Consider the following 15,105-nt stretch of genomic DNA (forward strand, 5'->3'; position numbering starts at 1 on the left):
TGCACCCAAGACGAGCCCTTAAACCAGGAGTTCTCAAACCAATACAAAAGTTTGAGAGCCACTGCCTTGAGCCCTTGTTCGGGTTTGTGAACACGTCAGAGGAGCTCAAGGAAGAGGTTGTGCTGAGTGTTAACCTGCAAGGAAAAGTAAGGACTGGCAGAGCCCTGGGGAGTTTGTGTGGGGAACTAAAGGCTGGAGGTGACAGGGAACTGACACCCAGTTCAGCAGCACACGACCCCCTCGCGCTGAGGCCAGGGGGTAACAAAGAGATTCACAGTCCAGGGAACCCTGAGAAAATGTCACAGCCGGAACCTGCAGTGTATGGAGCTCAGGGATGGTGAAATAACAGCTCCAAGGGGCTTAAAGAACAACAATAAAGAAACCAAACCCACCTCCAGTGCTGGGGATTCCACAAGCTCCCTTGGAAGCTATTCCAGAGCTTAAATATCCACATGGTTCGAAAGTTTTTCTAATCTCTAACCTAAATCTCCGTTGCTGCAGCTTAACACTTTTACCTCTTGTCCTCTCTTCGGTGGCCATGGAGCACAACTGATCCCCAGTCTCTATAACAGCCCTTAACATATCTGCAGACCATGCCCAGCCTGCTTTTCTCAAGACTAATCAACCCACTTTTTTTAATCATCCCCTGCAGGTCGGGTTTTTTAAATCTTTGATCATTTCCTGTTGCTCTCCTCAGAACTCAATCCAATTTGTCTTCATCTTTCCTAAAACGTGGTGCCCAGAACTGGACACAGGACTCCAGCTGAGCCAACTCCAGGGCCGAGCAGAGCAGGACAACAACCTCCTACAACACTCACGTTAATACACAACAGAATGATACCAGCCTTTTCCCCAGCTGCGTCAATAGGTGACAGCCAGAGAGCGTCTGAGTGAGTCCATTAAAGACCATTCTCCCTCCCCGCATTATTCAAGACAAGGGACACTGGGTGTTCGAGAAACTAAATTCTACTTTATTCTATTCAAACCAAGAAATAAAAGTTAATACCAATCCCCACCGGCATCCAACGCCCAGCTCAGCACGGTGGATTTCAGCCCCAGCTCAGCACATTGCTGCTCCAGCCACCCAGGTGCCCCAGGGAAAGAGGAACAAGTTAAAGCTGGTAGAAAAGTGCTAATAATCCATGAGAGAGGCGTTTGCCCGGCCTCCTCCTCTCAGCAACAGGGAGTCGCTGAGTCCTCTCCACATAAGTCCTCTTGGGGCTTCAATTGTAGCCCTTCAGTTGAAGGACGACTTCCCCCAGCACTTGTAGGACATTTCCTCTCCCTCTGGGACATGTGCAGTGAGTTCACAGTTCTCAGACTCAGCTCTCTGGCTCGCAAGAGCAAACAGTGCCCTTTGAAGGCCATGCCCACCCGGCCACCCTCTCGCCCTCCTGACTGTATCTCACATCTCCAAAGGGATCAGACAGTCACTTCCTTCCCCACTGCAGTCCCTGACTGGAGTGCGTATCCAGCACTCACCCTCAGTGCTTTGCTGACAGACACTGGTCATTTTCACTGTTCAAAGAAGCAGCAAATCCAATGTGAAAAGAAAATCAGTAAGGACTATTGTGGCAAATTATCATTTCTCTTTTGAAGTCCCCAAGAAATCTGAGCTACATCCCATCAAACTAATTTAATGTCAAATACGTGACAGAACAGCCTTCACCAAAAAGAGAAAAACCCACACTCCAGGGTGGGCTATAAACCACTTTCCCGTTCATGAAGTGAAATCCCAGAGAATCCTAAAACTCAAAATCTGGGGAACAAATTTGCCCGTTTCCTGCTGAACAGGCTAAAGCTCCTTTCCTCAGCACCGCTGCATTATTTGGCTGGTTACTGACAAAAGCTTTAGCATCCTTGTGACAAAAGAAAGAGGAAAAAAACCAAACCACCAAAAACTTCCTATCTACAAATGATCTGGATTTGGCTGGAAAAACTCCAGATGCCACTTTACCAATAGCTGGAGGCTGGGCTTGAAGCTCGAACTGTGCTTTGGGGTTAATTTCAATTCCCCCTTCAGGAATGGGACATTTTCTTCTCCAGCCCTCAGGGGCCTGATTGAGGATCAAAGAAATCAAAGCCTGGTTCCTAAGCATGGTGGGAAAGGACACTGTGGTAAATGACACACGTGAAGGTGGAGGGGTAGAAAGGGAAAAGGATAAACTCTGCACGGCTTGGGCAGAGGCTGCTCTGTGAGAGAAGATGTGTGAGCTTGATGGGGGCGGGAGGGAATCCCCCAGACTCACCCTGTCCCTCTCAAATAACACAGAAGTTAAAACACCACATTATTTTGCTATTCCTGCTCCAGCTCTTTTAGACTCTATTGAATGCTGGCGGATAAGGGAGAAACAGCACAAACAGTTAAATGCTTTTCAGCAGAACCTGGAGCAATGTGAGGCTGTCTGGGAATGAAACAATCTCACTGCGAAGGGGGGACTTAGTGACTCTAACAATCACTTTGCTAATGGGGGATTGGAATAAACTGCTCAGGGTCAGTCTAGATTAGAAAAAGAGGTGGAGGAACAAAGGAGACGCACCAGCTAATCCCAACCATTTCTCCTGCCCTAGACAGACGCTCGGAGGCTGATATTATCACTCCCCATTCATTCCCTCTCTGGAAGGCACAGATTTGTCTCAGGTCATCCCGCAAGCTGCTGGCAGCGCTGGGAATAGATCTTAGATCTCTTGAGTCCCAGGCCAGTGCTCTATCCACTAGGCAACGCTGCTTCCCTCTCAGAGGCTGATGCTGCTGTAGCAGAGGTGGGAAATCCAGACTGCCAACTAAAGGCCCTGTGGGAATCAGTCTCTGCTAATGGTGCTGTCTGAATGCAGCGGGGGCAGGGAGAAGGGGCAGAGGGGGTGAGTGATGAGGCAGCACCTCTCTACCCCTGTGCTCTCCCTCACCTCTTATCCCATGATCCCCAAACACTCGATAGCCCAGCACCCAGCTCCCCCTGCTTCCCAGCTACTCCAGCCCCAGCCATTCAACCCCCAGTGTCCTCCCCAGAACCCATCGCCCTGGTCCCTTAATGGTGGATCCCCCAGAGCCCAGCGCCCTGGGGAATTCGGGGAGGGGAGGAGTTACCAGCCCCCAGAGACACTCCCCATAGAGGAAACAGCTCCAGGTCATTGGGGGAGCCCAGCCTGGGGGCTGGTGGAAGATGGGGGGTGGGGACCAGTGTGTAGAGTGAAGGTGGGGCCTGGCCCTAGTGTCCTTCTCCTCATCTCCATGGCAGGGGGATCCCGGCTGGGAGGGGAAGGGAGAGGGGGGGACTTCAGCCAGGCAGAGGGAGCGGCTGGAGGAGTTTCTCTCTCTCCCTTCCCCCACCCGTGGCCCATCAGCTCAGCAGCCAGAGCTGCAGCAGGGAGGAAGGGGCTGATGGGGGCTTCTCCTCCTCTGCCTGGGGTTTGCTGAGACCAGGCAGAGCCAGAGGGTCCCTGACCAGCTGCTGCTCGGATGCTGCTGGATCCTCCCCCCAGCGATGGGCAGCTGGATCCTTGGGAGCCAAACACCCCTGGTGTGTGTGGGAACGAGGAAATGGGTTTGTCACCATGACTGGCCCCAGTCAGGGCCCTGAGAAAATTTCCCTGCTGTGTGGAGGAGTCTCTGACGTCCAATATTATGTTTGCTCCCCTTGGACCATGTCCCACACTGAGAACATCTCAGAGGTTTCTTCCCTGTGTGGATTTGCAGATGCCTGATACTCTGGGAGCATCAAATTAACCTTCCCCCACATTCAAAGTCTCGCTGTTGTGTGGGTCACTGAAGTGTCAAGTCAAATTGAATCTTTTCCTGCAGTCAAGCGATTCCTAGCGACTCTCACCCTTGTGGCTTCTCTCATGCTTGGTCAGCGCTGAGCTCTTACTGAAGCTTTCCCCACAATCGAGGCATTTATAATGCATCTTTCTGGTGTGGATTTTCCCATGTCTAGTATGAGTTGAGAGGTAACGGAAAGTTTTCCCACACTCAAGGCATCTATAGGGTCTCTCTCCTGTGTGGGTTCGCTGATGTGTAATAAGATGTGCACTTTCACTAAAATCTTTCCCACACTCATGGCATTTAAAGGGTTTCTCTCCTATGTGCACCCTCTTCTGGTGCAAAATAAGCCTGCACTTGTATATGAAGCTTTTCCCACAGTCAAAGCACTTATGGGGCCTCTCTCCTCTGTGGATTCTCTGATGTCTAGTAAGTTTTCTTCTGTCAGGGAAACTTTCCCCACAGTCGAGGCATTTATATGGTCTCTCTCCATGATGTTCTCTCTGGTGTTCACTAAGCTTTGACTTCTGAATGAAGCTTTCCCCACAGTCCAAGCATTTATGGGGTCTCTCTCCTGTGTGCATTTTCTGATGTAGATTAAGGGTTGATTTCACATTGAAACTTTTCCCACACTCCTGGCATTTATAGGGTCTTTCTCCTGTGTGGAGTCTCCTATGTCTAACAAGTCCTGTGCTCGCACTAAAACATTTCCCACACTCAAGGCATTTATAGGGTTTCTCTCCTGTGTGGGTTTTCCAATGTGCATTAAGGGCTGATTTCAAACTGAAACTTTTCCCGCACTCGAGGCATTCATAGGGTCGCTCTCCAGTGTGAGTTCGCTCATGTTCAATAAGTGCTGCATTTTGAATAAAACCTTTCCCACACTCAAAGCATTTATAAGGTCTCTCTCCTGTGTGGGTTCGCTGATGTGTAATAAGCTTTGAGTTCTGAATAAAACTTTCCCCACACTCATGGCATTTAAAGGGTCTCTCTCCTGTGTGGATGATCTCATGTCTAATAAGCCCTGAGCCCTGAATAAAACCTTTCCCACACTCACGGCATATATAGGGTCTCTCTCCTGTGTGCACTCTCTGGTGTACAATAAGCCTGGACTTGTGTACGAAGCTTTTCTCACAGCCAAAGCATTTATAGGGTTTCTCTCCTGTGTGCAGTCTCTGATGTGTAGTAAAGCCTGACCTCTGACGGAAGCTCTTCCCACAGTCCAAGCATTCGTAGGCCTTCTCTCCTGTGTGGATTCTCCGATGTGTAAGAAGGTTTGCACTGAAATGGAATCTTTTCCCACACTCAAGGCATTTGTAAGGTTTCTCTTCATTGTGACTTGTCTTCTGGATGGTGGTTTCCTTGGGATCCTTCCATCCTTCATCACATTCAGAGGATTCATCCAGTTTCTTCCTGGGATAGTTTCCCGGCTGCATCTCTGATGCGTGTTGATCTCCCCAGGCTTCTCCCTGTTCCAAGCACTGGGAAAAATTCCCTTCAGCTCTGCTCAAAAACCTCTCATGCGGTTCCACTTGCTCAGGACCTTCCTGCTGCTGATTCTCTTCCTTGTTCTCACTCACTGTCCTATCACCTGCTGGGAGAGAGAGAAGCCAGACAGGAGTCACTGCCTGTGCCGGGGGGAAAGGACAGAAAGGGGAATAGCAAAGAGGGAAAACACAACACTGTGACTGTTGGGGAGATGGAAACACTGGATTCTGCCTCCACATCCCACCCCAACATTCTCAGGGAAGAAAAGTCAGGGAGGAAATTCCCGACAGCTAACAGGATGGTTGGGAAGCCGTGACTGATATTTGCCTTGATGACACGACACCTGCTGACTGCAGCCCTGACCTGGGTGAGACGGGGCAGAACTGGGGGCTCTTGCTCATGGCACATTTCAGAGTCCCAGCTTTTTCCTTCACTCACCAGATGTTTCTGTCTCAGTTTCCCTGACTCCTCACCTGTGCAGGTGCCTCTCGGGCTCACACTTTCCTCAGAGGCCTGGAGATCTGGGACCCACGGCTCTTCCCCTCGTTCCAGATGGGAGATCAGGTCAGGTTTGGGAACGGGGAATCCTGCTCAGGGGGTGAAATAAGGCAAGCTCAAGACACATGGAGCATTGGTAGAGTATCTGTCACAAGAAACATTCCCTGAGATTAACCTGACCCTACATGGGACTGTGGTAACTCAGAGCCCTTGGGAGCAGTAGATATCCGAGGCCGTGTTACCCCCTCACTAGGAGGTCTCAGGGTAGATGCTCTGGGGGACTTGCTGACACACACACAGTTTGGGTGTTAAACTCCTGCCTATTTCCAAGCCTGCAGCACCGAGAGCCCTCCCCACAGATGGAGCAAGGTGAACAGTGTGTGAAGGAGAAAAAATACAGGCAGGACAATCCCCTGCTTCTGGCTCCTGGGCAGCTGGAGAGACGGGGATTAATTAGCCTGTCCATTAGGTTTCTGACTCCCCTGTTCCCTTGAATGGGGTATGGAGATGCAAGTCTTTCTCACACTGGCTTAGGCACCGACTTCCCCTCTTTTCCGTGGGTGCTCAACCCCACCTCTGTCCCTGGCCCTGCCCCACCTCTACCCACCCCTTCCTCGCCCCCATTTCAACCCCTTCCCCGAAGTCCCTGCCCCAACTCCGCCCCCTATTCTAACTCCTTCCCCAAATCCCTGTCTCGGCCCCGCATCCTCCCGAGTGCACCATGTTCCCATTCCTCCCCCGCCCCACCGAGTGTGCAAACCGCTGTTTGGCGGGGACACGGCACGCTCGGGGGAGGAGGAGGAGGTAGGGCAGGGGAGCTTTGCGACCCTCCTCCTCCTCCAATCTAACTGACCAGAGAAGTTTCTGACCAGAGTCAGATACGCAAACCTCACAGCTTCCAATAGCTGAGGGGATGGGAATCCCTTACCCAGCGAGGTCACCGTCTCATAGTTCTCCTGCATGACGTCCCTGTAGAGGGCTCTCCGAGCGGGGTCCAGCAGAGCCCCCTGCCCCTGGGTGAAATACACAGCCACCTCCTCGAAGGTCACCGGCCTCTGAAACAACAAGAGTCCCTCACTCAGCACCTGCTGCCCCAGCCACAATCCCACTAATCATGAGGGAGGAGACCGAGAAAAGCAGAATCCCACCCCCACCCTGCCCAGGGCAGCCAGGAGGCTTCAGGGGGTGGGAGAAGGTGAGAGCTCCTTGTCCCCCAGCACACGGAGCAGGGCAGGGTCTCCTCATTTCCCACACGCCTGCCAGCCACAGGCTGATGCGGGAAGCAGAGCTCTGAGCCGGGGACAGGGACAGGAATCCCAACAGCTTCCCTGCGTATTTCACAGCAGCCTCTGGCCAGTGGGGTCAGGCTCCAGCACTGGGAGTTGCTCAGTTTTCCCAGCCCTGCCCAGGGGGGTGTTTCCTGTATGAGAAATGGGGGAATGTTCCCTCCTCCCCCACACGCCAATGGGCCTGTTCAGAAAATCAGGTTCCAAGTTGAACATGCCCCAGCGGGTTTAACACACCCTGTCCCCGCCCCCTCTACAGAAACTCCCCCCTGCAGCTCCCTGAAAATCCCCTACCTGAGCTAGCTCCATCACAGCCATTTCCCTTCCCTGTCCCCTGGAAGACGGGAGGATCTGGAGCAACAGGTGGACATGATTCCTCAGCCTGTCGGGGCGATGGGGGAGGTTTCAGAAGGGGCTTGAGTCCATTTCACACCCTGATTCCCCCCACGCTCTCTCCCTGCAGACAGACGCTCTGGACTTTGCCATGGTGGGAAAACCCTCAGTCACTTTATTACAACACAGGCCCAGCCCTTCCCACCAGCACTGAACCCCTGAAACCCTATTTTACCCCCCACCCCAACCCCCAGGACACAGTTACTAAGAAATACTAGAAAAGAGCAGAATCAAAGAAGCCACTTTGGGGGGTTCCCCCAACACTGGCCCTGAGGGCAGCGCATCCCCCCAGCAGCGCGGGGTCTAGGCAGATGCAGGATCTGGCTTCTCCTCTGTCAGCTCCTCCCCTTGGTCCCAGGAGAGTCAGGCGGCCCAGGGGGTGCAGGGAATGGATCCGGGCAGGGCTGGGAGCTGGGAACCTCCCTCCCCACTTCTTGCTCCTGCTGCCCCTTTCGGTCTCACCCCTCCCCTTCCTGTCTCCTTCCCTCCCCCTCTGCCTGGGAGACCTGGGGACTGTCCCGTTCCCAGGGCGTTGGCTCTCCAGGGTGAGCCTGGCTGTGTCACTGGGGGCAGCAGCTCGGGGACCCCCAGTCACAGGGGGAGCCCCTCCCCCCCGGTACAAACTCACCAGCAGGTCCCTGAACGGGGCCCTTTCTGCAGAGTCACTGTCCTGCCCGGCCCCAGCCCTTTCCCCCGGGTCTCCCCATCCCCTGCAGGCTCCGGCTCAGGGGCTGGTGTGGGCAGAGCCCGGGGCTGCCCCAGGGGCTGGTTCCAGCCACCGGAGAAAGCTGTGCTCTCCCCCCTCCACCCGTTGGACACAGACGGGGGTTAATGAAGGTCTCCCCTTGGCAAAGACCCTGCTGTGGGAGCAGTAGCTGCTCAGTCAAATCAAAGTGCAGATCAAAATGCAGGAGGCAGCTTCCAGGCCCAAATATCATGGCTAAGGCCCCCTTAGAGTCACGGATATTTTTAGTAAAACTCATGGGCAGGTCACAGGCTGTAAATAAAATTTCACGGCTCATGATCTGTCCATGACTTGTATTATACCCCGGACAAAATCTTGGGAGTGCTCGGGGGGGAGGGCATGGGTGCTGGGGAGAATGTGAGTGGTCAGGGGGATAGCCCGGGAGGGGGGAGGGGAGGAACCGTGGGTGCTGGGAGTTAGCAGCCGGGGAGCTTTGCGGGTGATCGGGGCAGCGATCTAGGGGGCGCTGTGGGTGATTGGGTGGGAGCGGCCCAGGAACCTGGCGGTGGTGCTGGGGGGTGGGGTTGGTAGGGCTCCAGGCTCCCTACCCGGCTTCTCAGAAGCGGCGACATCTCCCTCCCTAAGCTTCTAGCTTCCATGACCTCCTGTGACAAACTCGCAGCCTTAATCATGAGCAGACAGAGACAGACACCTGCCTCCTCTGCCTTAGCAGTAACCAGCCCCTCAACCCCTTATGAGGACAATTCAGCAGCATTTGCCCACCTGGACTCACACCAGAACAGAACCAGAGAACCAGGGCGAACTGATCTGCTTAACTGAACTGGAACCAGACTTAAAACATCATTTTTCCTCTTCCTCAGCGAACCTGAATCTGAACTGAACTTGGAAAAAACGGCTGCCAGTTGAAATGAAGTTTCAGCAATTTTCCAGCTCAATATTTGTCAAAATAAAATAAAACCTACTCTGATCTCCCTCATTATAAAACAAGACACCAAAACAACCCCCAGGCATGTGATCGCTACCGGAAGGGCCTGTCCCAGTAGGAGAAGAGAAGGGGGCAGCCCACAGGAGCAGGGAGAGACGGGGGAGAGAAGTGGGGGCTCCCTGTCCCAGAACTCACATTAACGCTTCAAGCTCAAGGAAACAGGCTGCTCAAGTCTTCTTCCCCTTAGACAGGGCTCTTCTCACCCGCCCCCACCCCTTGAGGCAGCTCCTCCCTCCCATTGCCCCACCTGAGGCAGGTCCCATGCCCCAAACTCAGTTCCCCACTGAAGGAAGCCACAGGGAGCACTCTCAACCCCCTTCCCCCTTCTAGGGATCTCCTGGTAACTGAACCAGAACCAAACACACCGACTGCCACTGAACCCGAACCAAACCCCAATTCCGCTCCTTGCGGCTCACAGTGACTCTGGTTGGACACTGAATCCTGCGCAGAAATCAGACCAGCCGCTGTTCAGTGCTGTCAGCCCAGGAGTCAGACCCCCCCAAATAAGGAGATTGTCTTTAAACATAAATATGAAATTGGAAACAGGGTGTGGGGGGATTCTGGGTGGACATTTGCCTGGTAAATTCTCAGCCCTTTGAGTAAAACTCCTACCAGCCCCTATCTCTGGGTGAACACCTTTTCTAAAGGCAAAAGTGGGACACATACAGGAGCCCCGCCCCTCCTCTCCCCAAGGCCCCCCTGCTCCACCTCTTTCCTCTGTGGTCCTGCTCCCTGGCCAGGCTGGAAGCCGGGCAGTGATAACACCTGCACAGGGAGCCTGGGCCACTGCAGGGAGCCCTGGACTCTCCACCTGTCCTTGGCAGGGGGCTGGATTGCCGATTAGGGTGACCAAGTGTCTGATTTTGGACCCGAACACTCTGTCGAAAAGGGATCCTGGAGACTCCAGGCAACACCACTAACCGGCCGTAGACCGGTGACGGGGCTTGCAGGCTCCCAGCCAGCCTCTGCGCCATGTGGCTCTGGGGAAGCAGCCAGCATGTCCGGCTCCTAGGCTTAGGGACGGCCAGGGGGTTCTGCGCATGCCCCCACCTCCCGCCCGCAGGCGCAGCTCCCAGTGGCCAGCCGGGTCAGGGCAGGGGACAAACTAGCCCCACTCGCGATTGCTCAGGAGGTGGCTGTTGAGGGATCATGGTGCGTGCTTCTCCCGCTGCTGCCGGCCCTCTTCTCCTCGCGCTGCTCCTGTGGCCGGGCTCCAGCTGCGGCACCTGCCCCTGCAGTGACCCCACGGTCTGTCGCCCCATCCCCGGCACCCAGGAGTTCGAGGTATAGAGCCTCATCTCCGAGTGCTGGGAATGGGGCTGCTGGAGGGGAAGAGAGGAGAACGAGACCAGGGCCGGCCTTCTGGGTGAGAGAGGAGAAGGGACCTGAGATTTTGGACGATCAGCGAAGCCAGGTGACTTCTCAGGAGCAGGGGTGCCCCTCCTCCCCCGTCCTCCACTGCCGTGTGCAGCCACCGCTGCTCCTGTCCCCCGTCTCCTTCCTCCCCGCAGCCCCCAACCACTCGGACTGAGAGCGTCCTCCTCTCTGCTGTGCGGGGTGGGGGGAGGCTGATGTTGGGGTGTCCCGCTCCCATGTACCCAATTTCCATTAAGCTGGGGTGACAGGACAGGGGGAATCTGTGTATGCTGCTGCCATGGGCGGCGAGTTCTATGGGCCCGTGGTGCCCAGGCACCATGGGCCCAGCTCCGGCACTGTATGAAGCAGGGTCTCTCCCTCAGCCCCGCCTTCTGCCCCCGGGCGTCCCCCCCCCAAGCAACCAATGGGAAGCTGTGGGGACAGTGCCTGGGGGTTGCTGCGCAAGGAGACCCCCGGCCTGCCCTGCCTAGGAGCCTCAGGTAAGCACCACACTCCCCCCACCCCCTCCCCCCGCATTTCGCATACCCCCAGTCATAAACACACAGCTCAGAAGGGTAGCATAAAATCCCTTCTTTACCTGTAAAGGGTTAAGAAGCTCAGATAACCTGGTTGGCACCTGACCAGAGGGACCAATGGGGAAAGAAGATACTTTCAAATGGGGGGGCGGGGGAGAGGCTTTGTTCTGTGCTCTGTGACCCTTCTCTCTAAAGACAAAGGGAGAAACTAAGCAAGTAATCCTGTTCCTAATGAAATTATATTATTTCTGTAATATCAGATGCAAGTAATAGCAAGGAAATGCATTCGAGTATCTTTTGTTTTAGCTTGTGAATTTTCTATATGCTAAGAGGGAGGTTTATTCCCGGCTTTTTGTAACTTTTAAGTTTTGCCTAGAGGGAAATCCTCGGTGTTTTAACTCTTATTACCCTGTAAAATTACCTTCCATCCTGATGTCACAGAGGCGTTTCTTTTCCTTTTTCTCTTTGTAATAAAAGTTCTCTTTTTAAGAATCTGATTGGTATCCTAAAACCCAAGGGTCTGGTCTGTGCTCACCTTAGTTACTCTCAAGCCTCCCCAGGAAAGGGGGTGAAGGAGCTTGGGGGGATATTTGGGGGAACAGGAATTCCAAGTGGTTCTTTTCCTGAATCTTTGTCTCACTCACTTGGTGGGAGCAGCAGTACTGTCTAAGGACAAGGAAGAATTTGCGCTTCGGGGAAGTTTTTAACTTAAACTGGTAGAAATAAGCGTAGAGGGTCTTGCGGGGCCCCGCCTCTGTACCCCAGAGTTCAGAGTGGTGAGGGAACCCTGTCACCCCTCCTCTGGCCTGCACCCCCCCTTCCCACACACCCTCTCCTGCACCCAAACGCCTTCCCAGAGCCTGCACCCCTCACCCCCTCCTACACCCTCCCCTCCGGCCGCAGCCTGCACAAAGCACCAAAACTCCATCCCAGAACCTGCACCCTCCAGTCCAGCCTCGTTCCCATCAGCCCCATAATTCCCCCTCTGCCCCGATCACCCTGCATCGCCCCAACCTCCCTTCAGTGCAACCACCGCCCCTGCCCCCCTCCTGCCCTGCTCCCCCCCTACACCGGCCTCACAAACCCTCTCCCCCCCCATTCCCCCTTATCTTCAGCCCCCTCCCGGCTCCCCCCCCCGCAATCCCCACCCCTCCCGCGTGTCTGTCCCACCCCCAGCACGGTCCGGCCGGGCTCCCCCCGCCCCGCCCCCACCGGGGCTGACGGCAGCTTTCCCGGGCCCCGGGCGGGAATCGCAGCCAGTTCCGCGGGGAGCAGCCTGGGGCCAAACCTCCCCCTGGAGCCCGGGGGTGCCGGGGGGGGGCGGGTCTCTCTCACCTTCCCTCCGAGCGGGGCCCCCCGGGGCAGGGGCCGGGCCGGGCTGGGGGCTCTGCCCTGGGAGAGGCTCCTGGGGGGGGGAGCAGCGGGAAGGGCCCTGCTGGAGATTCCCCTCTCCCGGCTGCAGCCAGGGCTCCGGGCTCCCAGCACCAGCCGCCCCCCGGGGCTCGGGGATCTCGCCAGGAGCCTGGGAGCCAGAGTCACCGCAGCGGCTGCGAGTCACTTCCTGCCGCCGGGCCGGAGCCCAGCGCTCGCTGCCCGGAGCCGCCTCCCGGCTGCTCCTGGGTCCTAGCGCTCAACTCGGCTCAATGCAGCCTCTGCTCCAGCCCCAGGAGTTTCTCCCAGCGCTATGTAGACATGCTGCCTAGAAACCACAGGATCAATGGGGGGCAGTGGTTTCCCCAGGAATTGAAATTGGGGGGGGGGGTGTTCGAATTTACAGGGGGGTGTCAGGACCAATGAGATAAATAAAAAAGATATGAATAAAGTAAATGTTTTTTTTTCAGATAATGCAAATTTAACATAAGAATAATGCAAGTTACACCAAAACACATAACAGGTTTAGATTTCTAAAAATATATACATTAAAAAAAAGTATTTAATTTAAATTGACTTTTGAAAAGTAAGCCATCATGGCATAAGAGGAAAGTCCTCTCATGAATCAGTAACTGGTTAAAAGATGGGAAATAGAGGGTAGGAATAAATTACACTGGTCTACGATTTTTGAGAAGTCGTCTGCTTCAGAGATAAAATGTGCTATTTATTATGTATTTTGATGTGCTGAATTCAGATATGACAAGTAAAACAACTGATTGGCTACTGTTTCTAAGGTATTTAAGTTTTTACATTTTATGTCTCTGTATATTGTGTAGATAGTAGAGTTTTAATCATAAATTGTAAACCTAGGTCTTTTCATGTGTTTATGGTTGCTTTACATGATAATATTTCACCTGTCGTGTTTATGTAACACTTTAAAATCAGCAAAAGGGTTATCTAACTAAAATTTATTATGAAACAAAAGGCAAAAAACTATTATGTACATAGTTAAGTCGTATTCAGTGTCTACTCGGCGCTTCTTGGCTTGTCTCTTGTATTCATTAAATGGAGCATCTCTTGTCACTGTCCAGCAATAGTCTGCAAGCATTGATGGACTCCATTTGCCCTGATAGCGTTTCTCCATTGTTGCAATGTCCTGGTGAAATTGCTCGCCGAGCTCGTCGCTCACTGCTCCGCAGTTCGGTGTAAAAAAATCTAGATGACAGTGCAAAAAAATGTATCTTTAATGACATGTTGCAACCAAGGCTTTTGTATACCTTGAGGAGGTTTTCCACCAACAACCTGTAGTTGTCTGCCTTGTTGTTTCCGAGAAAATTTATTGCCACTAACTGGAAGGCTTTCCATGCCGTCTTTTCCTTGCCACGCAGTGCATGGTCAAATGCATCATCTCGAAGAAGTTCACGAATCTGAGGACCAACAAAGACACCTTCCTTTATCTTAGCTTCACTTAACCTTGGAAATTTTCCATGGAGGTACTTGAAAGCTGCTCGTGTTTTGTCAATGGCCTTGACAAAGTTTCTCATCAGACCCAGCTTGATGTGTAAGGGTGGTAACAAAATCTTCCTTGACTCAACAAGTGGTGGATACTGAACACTTTTCCTCCCAGGCTCCAATGAGTGTCAGAGTGGCCAGTCTTTCTTGATGTAGTGGGAATCTCTTGCACAACTATCCCATTCGCAGAGAAAAGAAGCAGTACTTTGTGTATCCAGTCTGCAGACCAAGCAAGAGAGCAACAACCTTCAAATCGCCACAAAGCTGCCACTGATGTTTGTCCCTGCCTGCAGGTATATGGGATCTTGGGGAACAATTACCACACGGGTGGGGTGCAAAATAAACTTTATTAATACAATGCAAAAACAGGGAAAATTCAATAGTGAGGGGTATGGGGTTTGTTAAGGTAGACAATTGGGGAGGGGTTTCTTTTTGGTGAACAGTAAGGGGATTTCAATAGTGGGGTACAACACAGTAGGATACAATACAGTGGGTAATCAGTTAACACTGAGGTATACATGTAACAGGTAGCTAGCGATTTCTATGTAAAAAGGTGTGTCACAGCAGCATATAACCAACTAACAGTTATGGATAAAATGTGTTAAATAACAAACAATTTTAGGTAAAAATGTGTCACAGTGGTGTAAATGTAGAATGTGAGGGGTATCAGAGAGGAAGAAAGTAACCAATGGGGTTTTATGCTAGAGATTTAAACTTAGTGAGACAGAACAAACAGGCTGCAAGCTTAAGCAGCAGAGAGAGTGTAACAAGGTAGAAAGACACAGAGAAGCTGGGGGGGGGGGTGTTTGCAGTGGGAAGACAGACAATTACAATTATACAGAACACAGCAAAATCTTATCTATGATCTAACTTAACCAAGACTACACAAATTAAAACACAATGCAACAATTCTCTAAGCCTAACTTACAAAGTATAATGCTAAACCTTAACGTAATGGGTGCACCTTATGCTAAGGATAGTTCCAGAGGGCTGAGTGGTGTGTGTCCAGGACACAGCTCCAAAGATGGGGGGGGGGGGTGTGACAGCAGCAGTGGGGTGGTTGCAAGCAGGCTTATTTCTAGCAGCAAAGGCACTGCAGAACTAGAAACAGATTACAGATACAGACCAAGGAGTTAGATTGGGTCTGTCTGTTGGGGAAACAGAACCAGCAGCCAGAACCGGGGCGGGGCGGGGGGGTGTAAGAGAGGTTTTAA

The 15,105-nt window shown here is 52.9% G+C and overlaps 1 protein-coding gene across 1 annotated transcript in view; it reads right to left on the reverse strand.

Moving 5' to 3' along the window:
* Positions 1-950: 950 nt before the first annotated feature.
* LOC123346697 (zinc finger protein 135-like) overlaps positions 951-15,105 on the reverse strand; it is a 39,096-nt gene continuing 24,941 nt past the window's right edge. Inside the window, exons 4-7 of the mRNA XM_044984171.1 lie at positions 11,653-11,762; positions 6,675-6,726; positions 5,722-5,835; positions 951-5,354 (exon numbers count right to left, since the gene is read on the reverse strand). Coding sequence (XP_044840106.1) covers positions 3,814-5,354; positions 5,722-5,835; positions 6,675-6,726; positions 11,653-11,762 — 1,817 coding nt within the window. The 3' untranslated portion in view covers positions 951-3,813. The remainder of the gene's footprint in view (positions 5,355-5,721; positions 5,836-6,674; positions 6,727-11,652; positions 11,763-15,105) is intronic.

This window comes from Mauremys mutica, chromosome 12 (assembly GCF_020497125.1).
Source record: "Mauremys mutica isolate MM-2020 ecotype Southern chromosome 12, ASM2049712v1, whole genome shotgun sequence".
NCBI lineage: Eukaryota > Metazoa > Chordata > Testudines > Geoemydidae > Mauremys > Mauremys mutica.